Source organism: Cibotium barometz, chromosome 20 (assembly GCF_041138505.1).
Source record: "Cibotium barometz isolate CiBa-2024 chromosome 20, ASM4113850v1, whole genome shotgun sequence".
NCBI classification, from domain to species: Eukaryota; Viridiplantae; Streptophyta; class Polypodiopsida; order Cyatheales; family Cibotiaceae; genus Cibotium; species Cibotium barometz.
In genome coordinates this window covers 31,691,808-31,717,872 of record NC_141065.1, presented here as the reverse complement: position 1 = coordinate 31,717,872, position 26,065 = coordinate 31,691,808, and the positions used below count along the sequence as shown (strand labels likewise).

The following is a 26,065-nucleotide window of genomic DNA, read 5'->3' as shown; positions in this document are numbered from 1 at the left end:
ACGCCCGGGCGGCCAGATCCCTGTCCAGGCCAAACGTGGGCAAGTGTGCGGCGGCCAGGCATCGAGGGACGAAAGCAGCAAAACTTAGGGTTTGGCGCGTTCCCATGCTAGACGGCTTCTTCGTCCACCATGCCTTACCTCGAGGAATTCGTCAAGAGTGTGTCCTCTATCTGCCTTTCAATTTTCTGCGCTTTAATCGGTTTTTTTTTTAAATGTTAATTAGAACGATGGTGTTATTTAAAAGTTCCTTCCCAGTTTTAAAAGTTCTTCCACGGTTTGAAATTGCCGAAGCAATCTATGTGTCTATAACGACCGTACGGTCTTTACTGCCAGCCGTGAAATCTGACCTGGCACATGGTCGCGGCTTTGCCTGTTGCCACCCTTTTGTTAGGGGCGGCTCAGCCATGAAACCGACAAGAAAGTACAAGAACTGGAACTTAATTAGTGCTGCTGACAGGCAACTCAAGGAGATGGATAGTCCGAAATAGAAAGGAGGCCCAATTCAACGATGGAGATCTTGATTCTAATTACCGTGGACTGTGACGATGTAGGGAAGGCGTGTCAGGACCATCCTTCCCAATGAAAGGACGATGGGTGGCATCTGGGAGCCCTTTTTTGGAATAGGTGCATTTACAGGATGTTTAGAAACGTCATGGATGGAGGGGATGCCATGTCAGCAAGGAGTGAACACGGTTGGGTGGACACGCCAGCAAGTGGAATGCCTTTTTTTTCTGGTATGTAATGGGGTGTGCACACAACGGCAGGTGGAGCATTAAAAAATGGGGTGTTGGTCAAAACTTGACTGGCATAAGTAGCGTGCTGTACTGTTTGACAGGAGCAATATGGAGGATGTCATTACGGAGGGTGCCGCTCGATGGGCCTGCTTTGAGTTGACATTTGTTGAGAGATAGGTAGAGGGGCAATTTTATGGTCACTCATTTGGTAGGAGCATTTAGTGTGAAAACTAGTCACTTGTATACAAGTCATTTTTGATACTAAGCAATATACATTCATTCCCTTGCGATAGAATACTTGTGAGCTCTTCTCTTCTCTACTTGTGCTTGCTTTGAATCTTGCATGCTTGATGGATGCTCACTAGATAGGTTTGATTGTAGGTTGCTCCCTCATTGGTTTTTGCTTCATCCGCCTTTTTATAGAGTGAACCACCACGAAGGCAAATGTGCCCTTGTCTCCATCCAGGCAAAGAGAGCTCTTCCTTCACCCCCTAGCAAGGGGTATGACAACCGAGTGAGGACACGATAGATGAGTTAGCGCACCCATATTAGAGAGTTGCTTTGTGACTCAAAGGCAAGACCCACCGACACATGATTCGGCAAAGGCTATGATCTCGGATCAATGTGGGAGAATAGTAGCGGGGGAAATACATCCCCTCATTTAGCCAAAATATCCAAAATAGAGGAATCTATGACTTGAGAGAGAGAGAGAGAGAGAGAGAGAGAGAGTTTTATTACGGTGTACAAGGGGACAAAATAACCCATGAGACTAATGATGCATGCAGAACTTAAGTAAGCTGAAGATACATAGGGCATGCCATGAATTTGAATAAAATATGATGATAATGAATTAAAAAAATTCAAAGGTATTTATTTAGTTTGACCAAGCACAAGTAGTTATCAACTGTGGTGCTTTATGGTAGAGATCGATAAGATTACTGTTAACTAAGGATTGGATCATGGTGGGAGGGCACAAAAAACCAAGAAAGCATGAAAAGCTTTAATAATGATTAAATCTAAACTAATAAAGCCAGATGCATGAGTTGCGGCCAGTTGATATTGTGCTTATTTTTTCTATCTTTAGCGGTGCATTTATCCTATCAACTAGCGTAATACGCAGTGCTTAACTATTGTTGATAGGTTTAGCAAATTTGTTATGCTTATTCCTTGCAGGGTCAATGTGATTGCCGAGGATGCTGCCCAGTTATTCATTCGGCATTGGTACCCGATTGGCGGGATTCCTAGAATCATAGTGTCAGACGGAGATGCCAAGTTTACCAATCATTTTGTTTGATAATTTTGGTACTAAGCTGAATTTTTCCAGTGCATTCCACCCACCACAGACAGATGGCCAGACAGAGATATACAACCAGTTGGCCTTTGATGTGCTGAAATGTTATGTCCACGATCAGCAAGGTAAGTGAGAATCGTATTTGCCTTTAGTTCAAGCTGTTTTGAATGACTCTTTTTCTTCAGCTATTGGTAGGACTCCATATGAGGCAGCGTTTGGAAGACCTTTCCAGTCGTCGTTAACCAGGACTTCGTCTTTAGTACTGGAGGCGAACAGAGTGATGGAGTCTTACGAGGAGATTTTAGAGTCAGTAAAGGACAGATTGGCTAAAGCGCAAGAGGCCTACACTCGAAAGACTAATAAAGACCGAAGGGATATGAAGTTTTCGGAAGGAGATTGGGTTTATCTTCGGATTATGAAGCAAAGACTGAAACAGGTGGGCAAGCGATGCCCAAAGTTGTCTTTCAGGAGCTTCGGACCATTCCTCATCCGGAAAAAGATTAATGAGGTGTCTATGCAGTTAAAGCTACCTCCGAGTTGGACTATGCACGATGTATTTCATGTCAATTGGTTAAAGCCATATGCAGGTCCACCCCCTTCAGAGGTCAAAGACGAAGCGGAACCAGACATTGTGGATGAAGCAGAAGTAATGGTTCCAGAACAGATCCTTTTGCACCGTTTCAAGCATGGCTTAGGCCGAAGTCTACGACAGTTCCTCACGAAGTTTCAAGATCGAGGAACCCATGAAGCGGTATGGCTCGACAAAGAGTTCTTCGAAGACTATCCGGCGTTATTGACGGATTATTTGGAGGCTATGCAGCTTCCGTCAAGTTAAGTAGAAAGGGATGTCACGTGCATCCCGCACTTGGATGCCACGTAGACATTTCTGTACAGAAGGTGCAGGACCTGGGATGGTGAACTGGTTCCATGTGAGCCCAGTCCGGGACGAGTCAGCCAGGGATCCATCTCAGTCATCCGAGGTCAGGTGTGCATTGTCCTGCACATGAGTCCAAGGTCAGATGTGCACTGTCCTGCACATGAAACAGTGTCAGTCCGCGCTGTGAGTCTCCCTCTAGAATGATGACAGTGGTTCTGTGTATCTGGTATGGTACTGGATGCCAGATCACTAAATAGATAGTGATTAGGACAAGGGGCCAGCCCATAGGGCTACCCCAGATCTGAGTGTGGGCATGGGAATGGTGTAGAACCACCCCCATGAGGGCCAGGAAGGCCTAGGCTCAACCCACCAGCCATGGAGGGGCTGTAGGACAGCCCTAGGGCACAGATAAGACAATTTCCAGGAGTTTACAGTCTTTATATGACTGTAGGGCATGTATGGGGCAGCCCATACAGGTTGTCCACCCCTGGGATCGTGGACAAAAGCTGTGTCCAGCCAATTAGAAGCAGGCGCATCACTTTCAGCATGTCAGGATTCAGGAAAAAAAAGCAGCATTTTTTGGGATTTAATTCAGCATTTATTGCTGAATTTTCACCAGTTGTGGGACATTGGTGCTGGCTGCCTGTTTATCAGCTGGCCGACTGCTCCTGATGGGACGTATAAATAGTGGAAGCCATAATCCCAATCATTCATCTCATTTTTCACCAAGTGCTCAAGCAAACCAAGGGACCTGTCAGAATATGCAGCGGAAATGATAACCAAACTTGGGTAGACAAGAGCAAGCAGACTGCAGAAAATAAACAGCACAAGAAACACAGAGAGATAGGTGTGTAAACTCTTCTCTATACACAAGATCCCGGAAAAACTGAATGAGGAAGTGGTGGGGGCAAAGGGGCTATATATGCATCCCAGAGAGGGCAGTCGGCCAGCAGATAAAGTGTCCACGACTGCTGGAAAAAGTCCCACGACTGCATAAATGCAATCGGCCAGCACATGAATGCCCACGACTGATGAAATCCAGTCGGCCAGTAGTCCAGTAGCCCACGACTGATCAACATGGAGTCGGCCAGCACTGGGGTGCTCCTGGCATCCTCTGGCAGCCCTCCCACCACGAAGAAAAATGGAAAAAAATACAGGGAGTGTGGAAAAATGATAAAACACCTCATAAGGGCGGACACACCCACAACAACAAAGGCCCTGGTGTATAAAAATAGACAGGAGATGACTTCTAACGCCCCCTCTCAGCTCCTGGCTGTGAAACCAACCCAAGGGAGCTGGAGTGCCGCCTGAGCGTAGCCTGAGGTAGAGACTTCGTGAAGGGGTCCGCCGCATTGTTCTCCGTCGAACAATAAAGTAGCAAGATGTCACCAGCCAAGATCTTCTCACGTACAAAGTGATACTGTATCTCTATATGCTTGGTCCGGGCATGGAAAACCGGGTTCCGAGCAATAGCTATACAACTCTGGTTATTGCACTGGATGACTGTGGGCCAGAGTCACACGGGGACGCGGGGACGGGCCGTAGGGACGCGAGACGCGGAGACGGGGACGGCCGGGGACGGGTGGGACGCGCAGGGGACGCCGTGCAACATGGGGACGCATGAGGGTGTCTCGGGGACGCGTTCCCGAAACGCGGGACGGGCAGGGGACGCGGTGAGGGGACGTCTCCAACGGCCAGAAACGGGCAGAAACGGGCAGAAACGGGCAGATTTCCAGCTGTAAAAAAAGGCACTCTCTATTGCACCCACACTCATTTCTCAAGCCTCAAGCTTCCAAATCCAAACTTCAAAGTTCCAAGTTGTGCCAACTTCCAAGCCATCTCTCTCTCTCTCTCTCTCTCTCTCTCTCTCTCTCCAACTTCCATTGTCCAAGCCATCTCTCTCTCTCTCTCTCTCTCTCTCTCCAAGTTCCATGATCCATCCCTCTTGAGACTTGCAAGCCTCAAGAGTCAAGCAATACTTGCAACTCTCTATTGCACCCTTCTTCCCTCTCTCTCACACTATCATCATTCATGGCATCTCAAGGTGAAGGCGCCGCCGCCACATCTTCCGTTGCGGGCTCTTCACGAAGGAGGCCGGCGGTGCACACATGGTCATGGTGGGATGAGGTCCACTATGCTAGTCGTGGAGTGGGCGGTGGTTCAAGGGCATGGAATTGCAAGCTTTGTTCCTACAAGAGAAGTGGCGGCGCCAACAAAGTGCGAGCTCACTTTTTGCACGAGGCCGGTCATCAAGTGCAATTTTGCGCACGCGTTACTCCTGAGAAGCGAGCGGAGCTTCTTGAGAAGCTCAAGGTTTATGAGGCGGCCGAGGCGGCAAAGAGAGGGCGACATGTTGCCGTTGATCCTCATGATGTGGTGAGAGCACGAGAGCAACCGACGCGAATGGAGGTGGAGAGGAACCCAAATCTTGCTTCAAGCTCTCAACCATTCAAGTCCACTCCATCCACATCGGGTGCCTCCATTCCCATCCGCCGTCAGTCCACTCTTAACGAGAATTGGAACCCAAAATTGAAGGATGAGGTGGATAGGTCGGTGGCTAGGTTCTTCTACCACGACCACATTGCGTTTCAAGCGGCACGGTGAGAGTCGAGACTCAATTCTCTTCACTCTTTTTTTTTTTTAATGTCTCATGCTTCAAAGCATTTGTCATATTGCCAAAAAAAGCTAACATGCTACATGGTTTTCCCTACTTGAAATAGGTCTCCTTACTTCTGTGAGATGGCCACAAAGATCGGGGAATATGGCCCCTCTTATGTGCCACCTTCATCGGAAAAGATTCGCACCACTTTGCTTGATAGGGAGAAGTTGGCCGTTGAGCAGGCGGCGGCGGATACAAAGGCAACATGGGAGACTAACGGAGTCTCTCTCATTGTAGACGGATAGAGTGACACGCGCAAGCGCTCCATCCATGGAGTGGTGGCCTACTCAAGGGGCAAAGTGTACTTCATCGAGTCACATGATGCGAGTGGCACTGGGAAGGCCGTGGATGTGCTTGCCGCGGAATGGGCGTCCACGATCGAGGTCATTGGGCCGGAGCTTGTGGTCGGCATGGTGGCAGATGGAGAGGCGTCAAATAGGGCAGCCGGGAGCATTATTGAGTCAATGTATCCATCCATCACAGTTTCTTTTTGCATGGCCCATTGTCTCAACAACCTCCTCAAAGACATAGGTGCCTTGCCATGGATTGCACCCACCATTGAGGAGGCTAACCAGCTTGTATCCTTTGTCCTCAACCACCAAAGGCTGCGACATGAGTTCTCTAAAAGGAGCACTCTTTCCCTCCTCAAGTATTCTGAGACAAGGTTTGCATACAACTTCCTCATGCTAGGCCGCTTGTCTACATGTGGCGGAGCCCTAAGAGGGCTTTTCCTTAGTGATGAATTTTCTGCCATGCCGCAGTCAAAATCGGCACAATAGGGAGAACTCAGCAACAGGGAGAACGTGCCGAGATCGCGCCGACGATGCCGCTTGGTGGGAGAAGGTGAAGACACTCGATGCCTTGGTCAAGCCTATTGTTCACCTTCTACGAGTCATTGATGGCCGTGAACCATGTATCGGCAAGGTCTTTGCTTCCATGGATCGCATGATCGAGTCACTCCAGCAGCTTGTGCCAGACAGGGCCGAGTTTGAGGAGATCCACTCATTATGTGAGTCCAGGTGGAACTCCTACTACTCCCCTCTTCATGCGGCTGCCTTTGTGGTTGATCCAGAGTTCCAGGGCAGAAAGCAAGAGGCCGACAAGGAAGTAAGCAGGGGATGGCGGATCATTTTGGAGCGCTTAGAGCCCGACCCTACCATCAGGCGGAAGATCAGAGACCAGCTATCTCAGTACAGGACGCGGCAGGGATCTTTTGGATGTTTAGATGCACAGCTTGACCGCCTCAAGATTGGGTCTCCTCTTTGGTGGGAGGATTACGGATCAGATGGGCCGGAGTTGGAGCGCTTGGCTATTCGCATCCTTAGCCAGGCTGTGAGCTCTAGTTGCTTGGAGCAACTTTGGAGCGTTTACAGTCACATTGCCTCTAAGAAGAGGAACCGCCTTGAAGTGCAAAGGGCAAGTGATTTGGTTTTTGTGAGCGCTAACTTGCGCATGCTATGTGCGACAGCAACAGGGAAGGCGGATCCCTTCACCGAATGGGAGATGGCACAGCAGGATACTGCAGCTCAGGAGCATCTTGAGGAGGTAGAGGAGGAGCTACTGCCTGAGGGGGAGGAGGAGGCTTCAAATGGCATCGACGACTTCGACTTCCAAGCCTCTCGCCAGGCTAGCACTTCAGGAGCTTGAGGCTTGACTCTTGAGCCTTGAGCCATCTCACCTTTTTTGTGCCCACTGCCAATGGCCATGATCTATTGTGATCTATCTAGTATCCCTATTTTGTACCCACTCTTTTTTGTAACCCTCACTGCCCATGAGGCATGTACTTATCTCTTTGTATCTATCAGACTATCAATCACATAATCAGTGTGCCATCGATGTTTTATTAGCGCATTTTGCTCAAAATGACTTGTTTTTTTGTCTATTCGGTGTAAAATTTTGTTCAAAGTGTGTCTCTATATGTATGTCATGCATACAACTCCTAAATTGCTTTTAAAAAAGAGGTTTTTTTTTGCCGTTCCCGACCCCGTCCCCGGGACGGCACTTCCCCGTCCCCGTCCCCGTCCCCCGTCCCCATGTGACTCTGCTGTGGGCTCCCTCTGTGGAAACCCAATCTCGCCTAGCAGCCTCCGCAGCCATACAACCTCACAAGCAACACCACAAGCAGCCCGATACTCTGCCTCTGTCGAAGAAAGGGCAATAGTTGGCTGCCTCGTGCTGCTCCAAGAAACTGCTCCTGAGCCAAGGGTAGAACTGTATCTTGAAGTAGATCTCCTCGTGTCTGGATCTCCTCCCCAATTTGAGTCACTCCAACCTTTGGAGCTTGACACCATTCCCTCCTGTGTAAAAGAGTCCCAGATCCTTCGTACTCTGCAGATACCGCAAGATCCGCAATCCTGCGTCCCAATGAGTCTTCAATGGCGTCTGCATAAAAGAGCTCAACAACCCCACGGAGAAAGCTCAAGTCCAATCTGGTGTTCAGCAACCAGATCAATGAACCAACCAACTTCCGGTACTGCGAGGCATCAACTAGCTCACAAGGATCTGTAACGGTTAACTTTGTGTTCGGGTCCATCGGCGAAGTAATAGGCTTGCAGTTCTCCATCCCAAAGGCCTCAAGCAACTCATGAACATACCGCTGCTGAGAGACGAAAAACCCCCTCTGGGTCTGCCAGATCTCCAATCCCAAGAAGAAGTGGAGTAAGCCTAAGTCGGTCATCTCAAACTCCTTTGACAAGGCAGCCTTCGTCACTCCAATGTACTCCACATGACCGCCGGTGAGAATGAGATCATCCACATAAAGGATGATAAGTGTGACCATGCCGCGTTCCCGAAAGAGATACAGGTTCGGATCTGCAACTGATCTCTGAAATCCAGTCCGAATAAAGAAGGAATCAATCTTCTGATTCCATGCCCTGGGAGCCTGCTTAAGACCATACAAGTCCTTACGTAACAACCTGTAAACCATCCCTTCCGATCCTGGAACAATAAAGCCGGGAGGCTGCTCAACATACACCTCCTCCTGCAGGTCACCATTAAGGAACGCAGATTCTACATCCATCTGATACACGGGCCACCTCTCTGAGAAGAAGCAAGGGCAAGAACGGTCCGAATCGTGGTCATCCGTGCTGTCGGTGCAAAGGTATCCTCGTAGTCGATGCCTGGCCGCTGAGCATAACCTTTAGCCACAAGCCTGGCTTTGTGTTTGTCCACCGACCCATCAGACGCGTATTTGGTCTTAAAGACCCATTGACACTAATGACTGACCGCTTCGACGGCCTCGGTACCAACTCCCAAGTGTTGTTCTTCTCGATGGCATCAAGTTCCACCTGCATGGCTTTCCTCCAAGTATCCTATGAAAGGGCTTCCCTTACGGAAGTGGGCTCTTTGTCCCACATGATACGAGACATCAAAGCATAGTTCACCTGAAGAAGCTCCGCCGTGTTGCTTTTATCTTGGACTCGATGTGATCTTCGAGGGCCGTCCTCTGTGGTCCACTCGGAGGGTAGCTCCGTGACACCTGACTCCCGAAGGGTGTCTAACAACCACCTAGGTACTCGAACGTAAGCCCACAGTCATCCAGTGCGATAACCAAAGTTGTATAGCTATTGCTCGGAACCCGGTCTTCCATGCCCAGACCAAGCACATAGAGATGCAATATCACTTTGTTCATGAGAAGATCTTGGCTAGTGACATCTTGCTTCTTTATTGTTCGACGGAGGACAATGCGACGGACCTCTTCACGAAGTCTCTATCTCAGGCTATGCTCCGGCGGCACTCCAGCTCACTGGGGTTGGTTCCACATCCAAGAGCTGAGAGGGGTGTTAGCAGTCATCTCTTGTTTGTATATTTACACCAGGGCCTCTGTTGTGGGTGTGCCCGCCCAATTTAGGTGTTTTCTCATTTTTCTCATATTTTTTCCCTTGGTGTGGAGGGTTGTATGACTGCTCTACTGTCCCCAGGCTCTCCCCTATATGCTGGCCGACTTTCCTGTGCTGGCCGATAGGTGGCTATTGCTGGCCGACTGGAGGGAGCAGGTCGTGGGCAATTATGATGGCTGTCGGCTGTTTTTCAGCAGGCCGACTAGCTACCTGGGGCAATATAAAATGGCCCCTTGCCTCCCACACTCTACATCTTGTATTCCGAGATTTTCTTGTGTATATAGCAGAGTTATACGCATAGTTGTTTCTCGTACGCGTACGAACCTGTTCGTACGGTACGGTTCGTACGGTACGATACCGTACGAATTCGTACGGTATGTTTTTTTTATTTTTATTTTTTTCCAAAAATTTTTTTCCTTGGAAAAAAAATTCCAAATGCTAAAAAAAATATAGAAACCCTGCTTTACGAAGATCCCAAATGCTTGCAATACTTCGCAACTTTCGTGTCCACTCAGTATTCCATATGGGGTTGTTGAGAGACCTAAAAAATCTGGCGAGGTAGACTGGTAGTGTACACTTGATTGGTAGGATGAGAGAATCTTGCTACATCACTTGGGGATCCCTGGTATAGGTAGGCTAGACAATTAGATTCTCAAGTTATGCACGAGGGAGAAGATTTGGACATGGCCATTTTGATCTAGAGAGGAGTCCCTAAACTTATCACGCTAGATGCACTCCTCGTATTTGTGCAAGGACGGTCCCTTAGTCATAAACGCTACACTGGGAGACCTTTGGTATTGCATTACCCATCCAGGTTCTTTTTTGGAGACAATCGGGAGATCCAACTGGGAGAGACACATATCCATGTTCTGGTTCCTCAAGCACTGTAGACTCCTCCCCTCCCAACCTTCCCTCACATTCAAGCTTGAAGCTCCATAGGTTGTAAGTGTAAAAAATAAAAACCGTATTTTATCGTACGGTATCCGAAAATTTCATATCGTACCAAAAATTCCCGTACGGTATCGTATCGTACGGTATCGTATTTTCGTACCGTGACAACCATGGTTATACGCTTCTCTCTCTCTCTCTCTCTCTCATTTCTGTGTTTTTTTGCTGTGCACTTGCTCTAGGTGTTTTCAGATCTTGTCTTCATCTCGGCTGCATATTCTGACAGAATTCCTTGCGGAATTACAAGACTGGGAGGATCGTGATTTGAAGGCACACTCGGTGCTTGTGCAAACCATTACAAAGGAGGTCGAGATTCATCGATAAGGGCAATTAATTTGCAAGGGCAACTCTACAGTCTGGTATTTCCTACTGGTAGTTCTATGCACTCCTTCCTTATGAAGGCCAAGCGAGCCAAAAGCCATAGATGAGTCAATAGAAGTATCAATATCATTGTCATGTGGTGTCTTTGCCCTTCTTTTGAGATGAAGACTTGCCCTTGCCCTTGTCTTTAGACAAATGTCCTCTCTTCCCACACGACAAGCAACAACTACGACCTTTCTTCTGTACTGAAGCAAGTGCCTGATCCAGACTACTAAGAGACACCTTGATCTTACCCTGAGAAACGAGGCAGGACTTTGCTTCCAAGAGAAGGGAGCTAAGGTCATCAAAATCTAGTTGACTTGTTATGAGAAGGGAGATGAGGTCATCAAAATCCAATTGATCCGGACTACTAAGAGACACCTTCATCTTACCCTGAGAAACGAGGATAGACTCTTCTTCCAAGAGAAGGAAGCCGAGGTCATCAAAATCCAGTTGACTTGTTGTGAGCTGGCACCTCAAAGCTTGAGAAACCACATCATACTCCGTGGGAAGCTTTGCGAGGGTAAGTGCAGCCAACCGAGCAAAGGACAAGGCGACAGCACACACCACCCAGGCTCCCATCTCCCAACCGTTGCTCCCCCAAAAACCCAGCCGGAGGAGATATCTATGACAAGGTGCCACCACACCCTATATATGGCTCTTCGACTTCCCATGCTCTTTCATACGGAATAATCCACCACTTCCAGTCATGCGACAACCCAAGAGTAGCTATGAGAATTGTCACCTCCAACACCCCCCCTCATTTCAAGCACCTCGAACAACAGAGGTGAGAGGCCACCGAGGACCACACAAGCCGAGCTTTGATACCATGTCAAAGTCAACAGCACGCACATCACTCCAAGGCACTGAGCAACCTTGGTGGCTGGGCTCCCATCTCCCAGCCGTTGTCCCCCCAAAAACCCGGCCAGAGGAGATACTTATGACAAGGTGCCACAACACCCTATATGTGGCTCTTGGAGTTCCCATGCCCTTGCATATGGGATAATCCACCACTTTCAATCATGCGACAGCCCGAGAGTAACTACGAGAATTGCCACCTCCAACACCCTCCCCCAATTCGAGCACCTCGAACAACAGAGGCGAGAGGCCGCCCAACACCACACAGGCCGAGCTCTGATACCATGTCAAAATCACGCAGTAGTAGCACGCACATCACCCTAGGGCACTGAGCAACGGCTTGGAGCTGGGAGCCCAACCATCGACGTTGCTCAATGTCCTGGAGTGGTGTGCATGCTACTGCTGCGTGATTCTAACATGGTATCAGAGCTCGGGCGAGTGTGGTCCTAGGCAGCCTTATACCTAGATGAATCCAGGAACATGCCCAAATTCACCTTTTAGGAACGTGCATGTTATATACTCATGGTAGTCAGCAAATAAGTTACTTGGACTGGGAGGCAGATTTGTGACAAAGTCCATCGAAATTTCTTGGAAAGTACCCTCAGGAATTGGCAAGGGCTGTAACAACCCTATCTTCTTTCCACGAGGAGCTTTCACCTTTTGACAAATGTCACAGCGTTGTACATATGTAAACACATCACGTCTCATCTTTGGCCAATAGTATTGTCGTTCTAATTTCTCTAGAGTCGAATTCATGCCCCTGTGACCACCTGTAATGGCGTCATGGGCATCATGGAGAAGAGCTGCCCGGAATGACATCATGACACACAGTCGGCCTTTGTAGAAAAGCCAACCATCGCGGATCAGAAAATGGCATGGTCCTGTGGCATCCAATGCTTGTTCCTACTGAGTACCGAATTCCTCGGAATCCGCGTACGTGTGCTTCATGTCCTCTAGTCCTGTACCAACAAGGTCAAGTCTAGTGGTTTGAATCGTTGACACTTGTCCCTTCCTGCTCAAAGCATCGGCCACTGGATTGGCCTTTCCTGGAAGGTACTCAATCATACCACCGAACTGCTGGAATATCTGACTCCAGCGGTGTTGTCGATCACTCCACTGTGCACTTGGCATCGTCTGAATCCAGCGCAATGCCTGATGGTCAGTGCGAATCTCGAAGTCACGGCCATACAAGGAATGTTTCCAATGTTTCAAGGCCTGTATAACTGCTAGGAGTTCACGATCATAGACTGAGTAGTTCTTCTCGGCGGGCAGTAACTTACGAGACATGTAAGCTTTTGGATGGCCATTTTGTTGCAATACACCTCCAATTGCGATGTTACTGGCATCGGTGATCACTTGAAATGGTTCGTTCCCCGAGGCAAGGGCTAAACAAGGCGCTTCTAATAAAGCCACCTTGAGGTTCTGGAATGTCTCCAACGCTCGTGGAGTCAGAGATCTGCCGAGAGATCAGAAAACTTGTCAATGTGGGTGGAATATGCCTGGCATATACCCACAAATGATCTAATGTCATAAGCTGTCTGCGGTACTTCCCAGTTAACAATCTCGGCCACTTTAGCCGAATCAAGTCGAATGCCTTCAGCACTGATTATATATCCCAAGTAATGCACCTGGAACAGATAAAATTTTGACTTCTTTTCATTGACGTAGAGCTCGTTGCTTTCCAGCAACTTAAGGACTTTCTCCACATCAATATCATGCTGCTCAACTGTAGCTGAAAATATGAGTATGTCGTCCAAAAATATGAACACACACTTTCCAATCAACTCCCGGAAAACACACATCATCATGCGGTTAAATGTAGCTGGGGCGTTCGTCAAACCAAATGGCATGACCACAAATTCATAGTGGGTCCGTTCTGTCGGAAGGTTGTCTTGGGGATGTCCCCCTCTACAGTCCGTACCTGGTGGTATCCACTCTTTAAATCCAGTTTTGAGAACACCTTTGCTCCATTCAGCCTCTCGAGAATATAGTCAATTCGAGGCATCGGGAATCTGCTCTTGATAGTTAGCTTGTTGAGTGCACGATAATCGACACACAACCGAGAAGACCCATCTTTCTTCTTGACAAACAAGATCGGTGCTGCAAATGGCGACACGTTGGGGCGGATGAAGCCAAGCTTGCAACAATTCTTGGAGTTGGCGGTTCAACTCCGATTCCATTGCCTTAGAAAGGCGATACGGAAACTTGCTCGGGGGTTCCGAGCCTGGGAGAAGGTCAATCCTGTGATCCTCCGGTCTGGGGGAGCTGGGGAGGGAGGCTGTCCCGAAGAAAAATCTTCTAGAACTTTTCATGGAGAACCGAGTACTTCTCGGAAGCACTGGCCACCGTCTGGGCTGTCTGGATGTAAATCATCGCACACTGTGCGCCTTTCCTGACTGCTCGCTTAGCCTGCAAGTGGCTTATGAGCTGAAAGTTCGAAATACCTGGCTCACACTTAATGGTCACCGGGGTGTTTGACACATTCCGATTGATCTGGAACGTGTGCTTGTCCCACTTGACATCAGGAAGAAACTTGTGAAACCACTGGATACCCAAAGTTATGTCAGCTCCTACAAGAGGGGCAACCATAAAGTCACGCACAAACTCTATGCCCTGAATCACTAACTTAGCACCTAGAGCTTCATACTTGACGCTCGTTGTCATACATGTGCTAAAACCCTCAACCTGTTTGTCCCCCTGGAGTCAGCTCGAAACGGGCACGCCTAACGGCCTGTTCTGTGACCACATCCTCCGTGCCGCCGCTGTCAAACAAGACGACGACTCTCTGGCCACCTATGTAGCCAAAGGACTTGAGCAATTCGTTGCGCTCATACTCCTGGTCATGGGCGCCCTTCTGCTTATCTTTGAGCTCCCGGCTAATAATTGCTCCAACTGAAGCACCGGGGTTTGAAGAACTAGGGTTAGCCGCTGGGGTCTGTGTGGGAGCTGAGCTCACCACGGAAGCTGTGGAGGCGGCGGCGGCCTTTGGAGGCTTCTTCGGACAATCCCGAGAACGGGGTTTGAAGAACTAGGGTTAGCCGCTGGGGTCTGTGTGGGAGCTGAGCTCACCATGGAAGCTGTGGAGGCGGCGGCGGCCTTTGGAGGCTTCTTCGGACAATCCTGAGAAGTATGTCCTTTTGTATGACAAAAGAAACATCTACCCTCCTTGTACTAAGAAAGCTCCTTAGCACTCAACTTGCCACCTGTCTTGCCTGCCTCCGCTTTCTGGTCTGGAGTAAGCTTAGACGCATTGTTCGAGTTCTTGGAGCCAGAGGCTCCCGGGCTCTGTCGTGGGGAAGACCCCGTCTGGTTCTGGCTTTTGCTCCCCGAGGTGTTAGCCCTGGGAGAAGCCGGCTGGGAAGTCTTGGGCTTGCCACCATTGTGTTTCATTTCTGCACTCTGTGCAAGCGAGAGTGCGTCCTCAAAGGTGGCTGGCCTAAACATACGCACCTCCCATTGGATTTGCGTGTCCAGGCCATACAAAAACTGCCCTTTCTTGTCCGTATCAGATAAGCCTAATTGCAGACATAAGGTCAAAATTTTATTGGCAAAGTGAAGGACTGGTTGCGCGTTCTGACGCGCTCCCTTGAACTCGTCTTCGAGTCGCTCAAGGTAGTGGGGCGGTAGAAACCGCTGCTTAAGGTCGCGGATGAACTCGTCCCACACATAAGCTGCCATACCTGCTCTGGTGTGGGCATGAGCCCACTGAGTCCACTAAGGAATGGCCTCCCTTCCAAGTACCAAGTGGCTAAGATCACTCTGTCAGTATCTGTTTTCCTCACTGCGGCAAAGTAAGCTTCAAATTGATGTAACCATGAATAAAGAGTTGTGGGATCGAGTTTACCATTATACTTACTGAAATTCATTTTCTCGGGAAAATGATTCGAGGGCGCCGCCGGTGTCAATCTGGCGTCCAAAGCTTTGAGGTAACGCTTGTGTTCCGCGTCGCATGGCATCGTCTTCTCGTTGTCGGATCTCCAATGCACGCATCTGCAACTCAAGCAAGGAGCTTGGTTGCGACTGTGACCCCGCGAGAGGGTCCCTGTGACGAGGATCTGGTATTTGGGATACGGAAGGAGAGGGAGGAGGAGATGGAAAACGCGACGCTGGAGAGCGGGTACGCTTCTCCAGAGCCAAGATCCGCGCCTTCTGCTCATCCAACTTGGCTGTCTGTTTTGCGAGTGCTCGCATCATCTGCTGGAACATGTCTGTGACACTCAAGCCGGGTGCCCTAGCTGGGCTGCCTGGTGCACTCTGGTCCCATGGTTCTGGGTCTCTCTCGTCGCCGAAGCTCGCCATAGCAGGAAAATGCAATTCCTTTCCGGAACGCAATTTGACCATCCACTATCTGTGTGGGAGACTTCCGGAGGCTAAAAACCAACCGTCCTTCGAGGGACAGGAGTCACTCCGAAAGGGGTAGTCCACACGGCGTCTAAAAACCAACCACACGAGCGAGAAAAATTTTCTGGTTTTCTTTGCTGAATCTTTGTCCTTGAAGTAGGCTCTGATACCACTGTAATATGTGGAAGCTTCGGAGAAGAATCGGTAACTTCAAAACTCAGAATTCAGCACTCTTTTCGCGACGGAAATTAATGCACAAAACTGAAAGGAGATGTGCAGAAAATAGAGAGAGAGAGAGGGAGAGATGGAGAGGACACAGTATTGGGTCCCAATTACCCTCTGTAGGGCCCCCCCCCACGGATGGTGTATTTGCTTTATTAGAATGATGAGAAAACTGAAAGAAAATACAGCAACCTTGGACCTTTTCTTGGCTGGGAATACCCTGCCCTTGACCTGAATCCTTCACCCCTTTGCGTTAGCAAGCCCTTGGCTGTCTTGGCCCCTTGGTTTGCTTGAGCACTCGGTGAAAAATGAGATGAATGATTGGGATTATGGCTTCCACTATTTATTCTTCCCATCAGGAGCAGTCGGCCAGCTGATAAACAGGCAGCTAGCACCAATGTCCCACGATTGGTGAAAATTCAGCAATAAATGCTGAATTAAATCCCAAAAAATGCTACTTTTTTTTTACTAACAGGCTGAAAGTGATGCGCCTGCTTCTGATTGGCTGGGCACAGCTTTTGTCCACAATACCAGGGCTGGGCAGCCTGTATGGGCTGCCCATACATGCCCTACAGCCATATAAAGACTGTAAACTCCTGGAAGTTGCCTTATCTGTGCCCCAGGGCTGTCCTACAGCCCCTCCATGGCTGGTGGGTTGAGCCTGGGCCTTCCTGGCCCTCATGGGGGTGGTTCTACACCATTCCCATGCCCACACTCAGATCCGGGGTAGCCCTATGGGCTGGCCCCTTGTCCTAATCACTATCTATTCAGTGATCTGGCATCCGGTACCATACCAGATACACAGAACCACTGTCATCATTCTAGAGGGAGACTCACAGCGCGGACTGGCACTGTTTCATGTGCAGGACAGTGCACATCTGACCTTGGACTCATGTGCAAGACAATGCACACCTGACCTCGGACGACTGAGATGGATCCCTGGCTGACTCGTCCCGGACTGGGCTCACATGGAACCAGTTCACCATCCCAGGTCGTGCACCTTCTGTACAGAAATGTCTACGTGGCATCCCGCACTGTGATAGGCCACTTGTCGGGTTACGCCACATGAAAATAAACCACCTCAAGAAGCTGTCCTAACTGTAAAAAAACACCAACCACTAAACCACCACCTCCAAAAGTTGTCCTAACTTTACCAAAACACCAGCCACTACACCACCAGCCACTTGGACTTGCACCTTGTCACCTGCAGGGGTTGCACGGGGCAAGAGCACCTCCAGTTGAAAAAACGCTGATGTGAAGAGACAGAAAACACAGGTTCAGCAGAAAACACAGCCAGCAAAGAAGAAAACGCAGCAACCTACTCCTTCGAGAAACGCTGCTGCAAGAGGGAGGAAGAGATCAAAACGCAGATGGGCAGCTGGGACCTAGTCGTATGATACCATGTCTCTTACATGCACTGAGGTTGATCGTGATAACGCACGAGGGCCTTCTTTATACCTTTATGTGGTGAGAACCTTTAGCATCCAATTTAGAGATTAGATAGAGAAGAGAATGAGAGAGTGCAGTAGATGACACCTTATTGGGTCCCAAATACCCACTGAAGGGCCCCCCCTTGCAAGCAGGAGTATTTGCTTATATTTTGCTTTGGAGAATGTTGTACAATGCTTGAGTAAACAAGTGACATGAATGCCCAACACAAGGACGGCGAAGACCGTACATCGGCTGAGTATCCACCAATCCAAGGCTTTGCTGAAGACTCTTCGGGCCACTGATGCAAGTCCAGATAGTTCTAGGACTGCACATATGCTGGCTGAATGTTGAAGAGGATCTTCCTTAATAGCTTGGGGATGATTGGACGATTATCTGCTGCTTGAACTTGCTGAATACCTGAATGAATAAATGGGATTGATGCGCTTGGCTTTTATATGCCTTCATGATGCTGGTCGGTTAGCAGAAGCTGTCGGCCAGTTTCACGTTGGACAAAATTTGCCAAAATAGCATTAAATGCTACATTAACTGCTACGCATGGAATAAAGTCCTTTTTAATGCTGCCCGACTACTGTAGTGCAACCCGTCTGCATGCTGAGCAACATTTTATGCTGGCCGACCATGCTTGTAAGCATTGATGCTGGCCGATTGGTGATCGGGGGTCTTCAAGGTTGGCTGACCCTTGGTAGGGGTAGAGTGAGGCAGCCGATTGGCTGCCTAGGCCTCTCCAATGCCTAGATGAAGCCCTTATAGCCTGCCATAAGCTATGGACTGGCCCATGGATGATCCTGCTAGCTTCTACATGCTTGCTAATGCGTGACCTAATGCTAAGGCTGACTTCTACATGCACTATCTGATGAATTCTCCGAGTGGTTTAAGAGGACTGACACTTGACTGACCTCTAAGGCTCGGAGATTGACCTATGTAGCTTGTGCCTGACTGTCCCTAGACTGAGGGCTCACAATGGGGTCACGGCGTACGACAAATATTCCTATAAAAAGGAACTACTTCTGCACAAATGTTGCACTGATGATCATGGCAGTGTGTCACTGTGTACCCCAGTGCAGGGTGCACCTGACAATGCCAGAATCACGCAGCAGCAACACGCACACCACCCCAAGGCACTGAGCAATGTTGATGGCTGGGCTCCCATCTCCCAGTTGTTGCTCCCCTCAAAAAACCCGGCCGGAGGCAATATCTATGACAAGGTGCCACCACACCCTATATATGGCTTTTCAACTTCCTATGCTCTTGTAGATGGGATAATCCACCACAACTTCCAGTCATGCGACAACCTGAGAGTAGCTATGCAAATTGCCACCTCGAACAATTTCCATGTACAAAGAATCCTTACACATTTAGCAGTTGTTCACACAGAGGAACCACTTTATTTAAGGTCTAGTTCACACACACTATGCAAAACTCCTTTACATTGAAACCCTCCCTCAATGAAAAGGAGGTGTGAGTCGAAGATAGCCTATACAGGCCCAATCTGGAGCTGACGGAATGATGGAAACTATTGGATGTCAAGCCACATGAACAATCTCCAAAAGTTGCCTCGAACAAGATCCTACTTTTGCACCAAGCTTTAAATGTGCCATGAGTGAGGATAAGACCACGAACAGAGCCCTCCCAGAATTGGAACTTCTTAGAAGAGTGGTGAGGGATGGAGATGTTGAAACATGAAGCTGCTTCCTATTACCTCAAAATGTCGGGAGATTGAAGCAAGTTGACGAGACTGCAATAGAACCAGATAGATGGACAAGACTGCTATGCTGAATTGGCGAGAGTACTGGAGTCGGTGTGCTTCACCAACAGAGCAAGAACCTACAAGATCACCTTTTGACTTGAGCTGTCCATCTCTATTGCAAGCAATGGTGAGGTGCTATGCCAAGAACATGAGGCAGAGGGGGCACCATGCCAGGGCACTCTTTGTACTGATGAATGACCTTGTTGACGAAAGAGAGGGAAATGTCAAATGCAGGCAGCAACGGTGAAGAGTGCTTCATGAGGTGTAACATGCGGAAGCTTTGGGGGAGATCGGTAACTTCAATACTCAGAAATCAGCACACGTGTGGCGACGAAATTAACGGACAAAACTGAATGTAGATGTGCAGAAAAAATAGAGAGAGAGAGAGGGAGAAGAGGACACAGTATTGGGTCCCGAATACCTCTGTAGGCCCCCCACCACGAATGGTGTATTTGCTTTTATTAGAATGATGCAAAACTGAAAATAAAAGACTGAACCGGAACCTTCTTAGTTGAGGAGAATCCTCTGCCCTTGACCTTCAATCCTTCACCCTTGTGTTAGCTTCTCCTTGGCTGTCCTGGCCCTTGAGTTAGCTTCAACACCTTGATGAAATATGAGATGACTGGGACTGATTTATGAAATGGTTATTTGTACCCTTCTCTTATGCTGGTCGGCTGGTTTTACTCCAGTCGGCTGACTGAAAAAAGCCTCACGACTGCATCAAATAGCATTAAATGCTAGAAATATCATGGGCATTCAGATCTGGCTGGCTGGCTGGCTGGCTGGCCAGCATGCGCATCTGACATGGGCTGCTGGGCAGCCTGTGTGGGCTGCCCCACCCAGGCTTTTAAGGGCTTGATGCCCTGTCGGCTGCCTGTCCAGAGGCCCTAGGGCTGGCTGACAGCCCTTCCAGCCCATCCCATGGCTGGTGGGCACAACCAAGGCCCTCCTGGCCCTTTCGGGGTGGTTCTACACCTCCCCCATGCTCACATAACTGTTCTTGGGGGAGCCCTATGGGCTGGCCCCATTCCTACATGCAAATCCTACCTGTCTACACAATGGTTTGGCATCCGGTGTCATACTAGATACACAGAACCTCTGACATCATTCCAAAGGGAGACTCTCAGCGCGGACTGGCATTGATTCATGTGCATGACGATGCACACCTGACCTTGGACGCATGTGCAGGACAATGCACACATGACCTCGGACGACTAGAGTGGAACCCTGGTTGACTCGTCTTGGACTGGGCTCACATGGGACTAGTTTTCACCCCAGGTCTTGCACCTTCTGTACAGATATGTCTACGTGGCACCCAAGTGCGGGATGCACGTGACATCCCCTTCTGATTAACTTCACAGAAGCTGCATAGCCTCCAAATAATCCGTCAATAACGCCGGATAGTCGTCGAAAAACTCTTTGTCAAGCCATACTGCTTCCCCTCGGTCCTGAAACTTCGTGAGGAATTGTCTTTGCCTTCGGTGCGATCCATGCTTGAAGTGGTGCAAAAGGTTGTTTTGGAACCATAACTTCAGCTTCATCAATGATATCTGGTTCCGCCTCATCTTTAACTTCTGAAGGGATCGGACCTGCATATGGTTTTAACCAACTGACGTGGAACACATCATGCATAGTCCAACTCGGAGGTAGCTTCAACTTCATTGAAACCTCGTTAATCTTTCTCTGGATGGGAAAAGATCTGAAGCTCTTGAATGACAACTTTGAGCATCGCTTGTCCACTTGTTTCAACCTTTGCTTCATAATCCGAAGATACACCCAATCACCTTCATATCCCTTCGATCTTTGTTGGCTTGTCGAGTGTAGGCCTCTTGCGCTTTAGCCAACCTGTCTTTAACTGACTCCAGTAAGACTCCGTCAATCTATTCGCTCCAGGTACTGAAGACGAGGTCCTGGTTAATAGTGACTCGAATGGTCTTCCAAACGCTACTTCATATGGAGTCCTGCCAATAGATGAAGAAAAAGAATCATTCAAAACAGCTTGAACTAAAGGCAAAATACCTTGCTGATCGTGGACATAACACTTCAGCACATCAAAGGCCAACTGGTTGTAGATTTCTGTCTGGCCGTCCGTCTGTGGGTGAAATGCACTGGAAAAATTCATTTTAGTACCAAAGTTATCAAATAGTGCCCTCTAAAAATGACTGGTAAACTTGGCATCTCGGTCTGACACTATGGTTGTAGGAATCCCGCCAATCGGGTACCAATGCCGAATGAACAAATGGGCAATATCTTGGTGGTCACATTGGCCCTGCATGGAATAAGTATAACAAATTTGCTAAATCTATCAACTATAGTCAAGCACCGAGTATTACGCTTACTTGGACTGAGAGGCAGATTCGTGACAAAATCCATCGAAATATCTTGGAAAGGTCTCTCAAGAATTGACAAGGGCTGTAACAACCCTATCTTCTTCCCACGAGGAGCTTTCACCTTTTGACAAATATCACAGTGTTGTACATATGAAAATACATCTCGCCTCATCTTTGGCTAATAATATTGCCGTAAAGAAAATGTTTCCAATGTTTCAAGGCTTGTATAACTGTGAGGAGTTTCTGATCGTAGACTGAGTAATTCTTTTCTGCGGGTAGTAACTTATGAGACATGTAAGCTACTGGATGACCATTTTGTTGTAATACACCTCCAATTGCGGGCTTAAGACATAGCTGGGACACGAGGGCCACTAATGGAATTTAGGGATCAAGAGAGGCTAAGTGATTAAGTCTCCTTTTACATTGAATTTTCCCAGCAGTTACTAAGCTGAGCCAAATTCATGGGTGGTAACCTGGAGATAGAAAATGGTTCTCTGTTCAATACAAGGATACAAATGACAAAAAAGCCAGTTGGAGATAGAAAATGGTTCTCTATTCAATACAAGGATACAAATGACAGAAAAGCCAGTTGGAGAAGTAGCTGGTCCACTGAGTGTGCCTTGATGATGGAGCCCCTCTTTTATAAAGATGGAAAAAGGAAAGTGGTGGATATTGTTGCAGCCATCAAGGATGTGGAGGAAACGCATGGGGAGACTTGCATGGTTGTGGGTTGCATGCTGGCCTTGAATTTTTTTGTTCTTGGCATGTGACTGTATTGTTTTTATTTTGAAAATATATCTAGTATTGGAGAAGAAGAGAATTGAAATGGCTTCATTGAAGATGCTTTTGCCACTGCATGTAATTGGTGTTTATATGTGATGTATGGAATAGGTATTACATCACTTCCTTCAGAATTAAAGGACAACAACAGTGAAATACGAAAGCTGGATCAACATTTCGAAGGTACTGTCTTTTTGAGTAGTTTGGGAGTACGCTCTCTAGACATGTAAATTTTTCATTTTTTTTTCCACATCTAGTTGTCAACAATCTTGAGATTGCTGGAAGACTTTAAATTGACCTGTCAAGGGAGACCATTATGGATGATCTCTTCCAACATAAGCAAGAGTGGATGTCACATGCATCATCTCCAGCACGAATGCATTTGTCATACTAGAGGGAATTATGAGTGATTAAGCGAGCTTTGATCATTTTTGTGCTTTATTTGAAAGTAGTACAGAGGATGGAGAAACTCTGAGGCTTAGGGATACGTTTCTCCGAGGCTTAGGGATACAGGCAGGTAGTCACTAGTGTAGGACTCCTGTGAGGGTTTTCAAGTGTAGGACTCCTATGATGGTTTTCGAGTCCTAAGGCATTGGCCTATGATATGGCTTATGCTAGGTAACCATGGCCTGGCAGGGGGGCAGGCCTAGACCAGCCCCAGCCAGGTACCCAAGGCCTGGCCAGGTGCAGGGCATTTGAAAAGGGCCTTATGTCATCCCAATTCCAGTCAATGTATGGTGGGTTTGCCATCTGCTTTATCCTACTGAAAGATTTTACTGTTTTGTAGAATGCCAGAAGCAGTTGGAAGAGCAGTTTGAGCAGGAACTGGAAGATGCAAAGAAGGCTTCTGAATCTGACAGCATGCTGCAGGCCTTCTCTTTTTCAAGGAAAGTAACTGAGGCAACTGACACATGCAAAGAAATAGCTGACCAAAAGATTAGATTGGCAATGCAAACTTACAAGAGAGTGAGTACTCCATAACCTTGCTGAGGTTTGGCCTGCCATATTTGAGTAATGGAAAAATGTGATCATGGAGGTTTGGGTCTCATTGGGTTTTCCTTTTGTTTATTTCTCACGGTCGGCCTTTCCAGGTAGACGGCCACATACGCCGACTGGATAAGTATCTCAAGAAGTTTGATCAGGAGCTTAGGCGTGGTATGACTCTTTGCATATACTTTTTCGTGTGTTTGTTTGGTGTGGTTATGAAAGCCTTTATTTATTTAAACAGATAGGATTAATGGGAATCTTAAGGTCGTCTCAACTTTGCACATCTTTCTGGCTGGTGGCAGAGAGTGAGCTTACAGGAGGTCCATCTGCTTTTGAACAGAGGCTTGATGTCTCTGATATGGTTGGAAAGGAAAGCGACAATAAAGCTAACCACAAAATGTACTCGTATTCACCTCTTTTCTATATACTTTAGGGGCTGTTAGGTTTGTGATTTGTTATGAATAAGATATGTTGACAGTGATTTGATGAAAACCATGCAGACGGCAGGTGGTAGAGCAACCTGTAAGCATGGACCTTGATCTGCCTGTCGATCCAAATGAACCGACTTATTGTCTTTGTAATCGGGTCTTTTTTGGCGAAATGGTTGCATGTGACAATGACAACGTGAGTATTTAGGCCTTTTTTAAAATCTTGTTCTATTTCTCCTTGGGGCAGGAATCAGCATTTATTATTATAAGATGGACATTGATTTGTGTACGCCTGCGGGTGTGTACATACATACATACATATATTGTAGTATCTAGTCCATATTATGCATAATGGAGTTGATAGTTATATAGTCTTGAGGGTTGACTACCTCGAGTATATAACATGCACGTTCCTAAAAGGTGAATCTGGGCATGTTCCTGGATTCATCTAGGCATATATATATATATATATATATACACATGCACATGCACACACTTATCTTCACACACATGTATATATTATGTATGTATGCATGTACACCGATTTATGTCTAAGTTGATCAGCTATGCCCTTCAATGTTTTTATTGTTGTTTATCTATTTACTCTTTGCATGTTGCGCTTGCAGTGTAAAATTGAATGGTTTCATTATGAATGTGTGGGCATCACGGACCAGCCGAAAGGGAAATGGTATTGCCCTGATTGTGCACCCAAAATGAAGCAGCGTAGAAGAGGTTAGCATCTGGTGCAGAAAGCAGAAAAATTACAACCAATCCAAGGCCATGGCCTCTGATGTGTGGGCACAGGGGTTAACCCCGGGCATATATCTCGAATTTTGCATACCTGTTTATCTTATTTTGACTGGTTAAGCTCGGCAGATTTTGCAAATTTTCATACCTGTTGTCGTGTTTAGATAAAATCCCCAGTATCCACATTCCAGGCCCTTTACATGCCCATAAAAGTCGAGTTTTGGTCTACTAGTCCCTCGTTCTATCATACTGGATCAGGACATTGATATAATGTACAGGAGGGATTTTGTAAAATTAATACTAATGATTTTTAATGATTGTCCAGTTTTTTTTTTGGGGATCAATAATAATTATTTATATTAACTGATCAAAAGTTGTCATACAACCAAAACTAAAATACCTCTTTCTCCACCTCATTCAAAATTTTACATAAAAGTCCCAACTGAGTTAGTGTAGTGGTCAAGCTTGTGACTTGTAACCTCTAGGTTATGAGTTCAAGTCCCAATTGAGTTAGTGTAGTGGTCAAGCTTGTGACTTGTAACCTCTAGGTTATGAGTTCAAGTCCCACTAGGCTCTCTCATGTTATAAAGGGACACCTATGCTCGCTTGATGTGTTTGGTTGCCCGGGCTCTTGCCCCTTGAACACTCGAGTGACTCCTCCTCCTCGGGTGGTGGATCACCCGAGATAGGAGGATCCATACGAGACCCCTTCGTTGTTCCAGCACTCAACTCATCGCGGTGGTCATGGGTGATGCTTAATTCGTGGCTCTTGTCCGATGGTACGTGGCCCTTGCCCGGGCCAACCATGATAATTGGCTAATTGTTGGAAGGGGAAATCAGCTCCACCCACTTGAGTGGGCCCCGGGTGTGTACGAAAATATTTTTTTTTTACATGAAAACTCCCATCTTTCATCCTCTAACAAGAAGCAAGATTGTTCCCAAGAAATCCGATACCCCAATAGTAGGCAAGCCTCCATCATAGCTTTTGTAGTGCAACCATGGGGGGATTGTTTTTCTAGCATTCCTCCTCTCTTGGACCATACTTTAACAGTGGGTTTGGTGCCAACTCTTTTTTTTAAAAACTTTTTTGTAGCGTGTTGGTCTGGCATGTTTGGGGTCTTGCCATCTCATTCACTTGGTATATATGTGCTAGAGATTGTAACAATTGTTATAGTTGGTACTCATTATGTGCCTTATGGCCAATATGGCCATTCTGCCTTAACTAAAGAGATGTGGATTTATATGAATGTGCAAGGGGATTAAGAAATGAAGCCTAAACATCAGAGCATTGTTGTTTGTTGCATGAACCTTAAGAAAGACATCCTTGAAAGATTCACATAGATTTAAGGGGCTGGCTTGTAGGGACTCTAAAATGTGTGAGTGGTGTCAAAACAAGCAAACATAGAATGCTCTAATGCAAAATAAACTTCAAAATTGAAATAAAAAACAATAAAAAAAATACATC

General features: G+C 47.5%; 1 protein-coding gene across 3 annotated transcripts; it reads left to right on the top strand.

The window, feature by feature from the left end:
- On the top strand, window positions 1-24,918 carry LOC147627791 (PHD finger protein ING1-like). Of its 3 annotated transcripts, none has more exons than XM_086814762.1 (7): window positions 1-157; window positions 22,550-22,621; window positions 23,226-23,404; window positions 23,530-23,593; window positions 23,722-23,824; window positions 23,926-24,049; window positions 24,480-24,918. In XM_086814762.1, the coding sequence occupies exons 1-7, from the start codon at window positions 130-132 to the stop codon at window positions 24,588-24,590; spliced, it is 681 nt and encodes a 226-aa protein (XP_086670888.1). In that variant the 5' UTR covers window positions 1-129; the 3' UTR covers window positions 24,591-24,918. The 3 variants fall into 3 exon arrangements, with proteins under 3 accessions (XP_086670888.1, XP_086670887.1, XP_086670886.1); XM_086814761.1 differs by lacking the exon at window positions 1-157 and adding an exon at window positions 1,985-2,150 and having other exon boundaries at window positions 23,728-23,824; XM_086814760.1 differs by lacking the exon at window positions 1-157 and adding an exon at window positions 1,985-2,150.
- The last annotated feature ends 1,147 nt before the right edge of the window (window positions 24,919-26,065 follow it).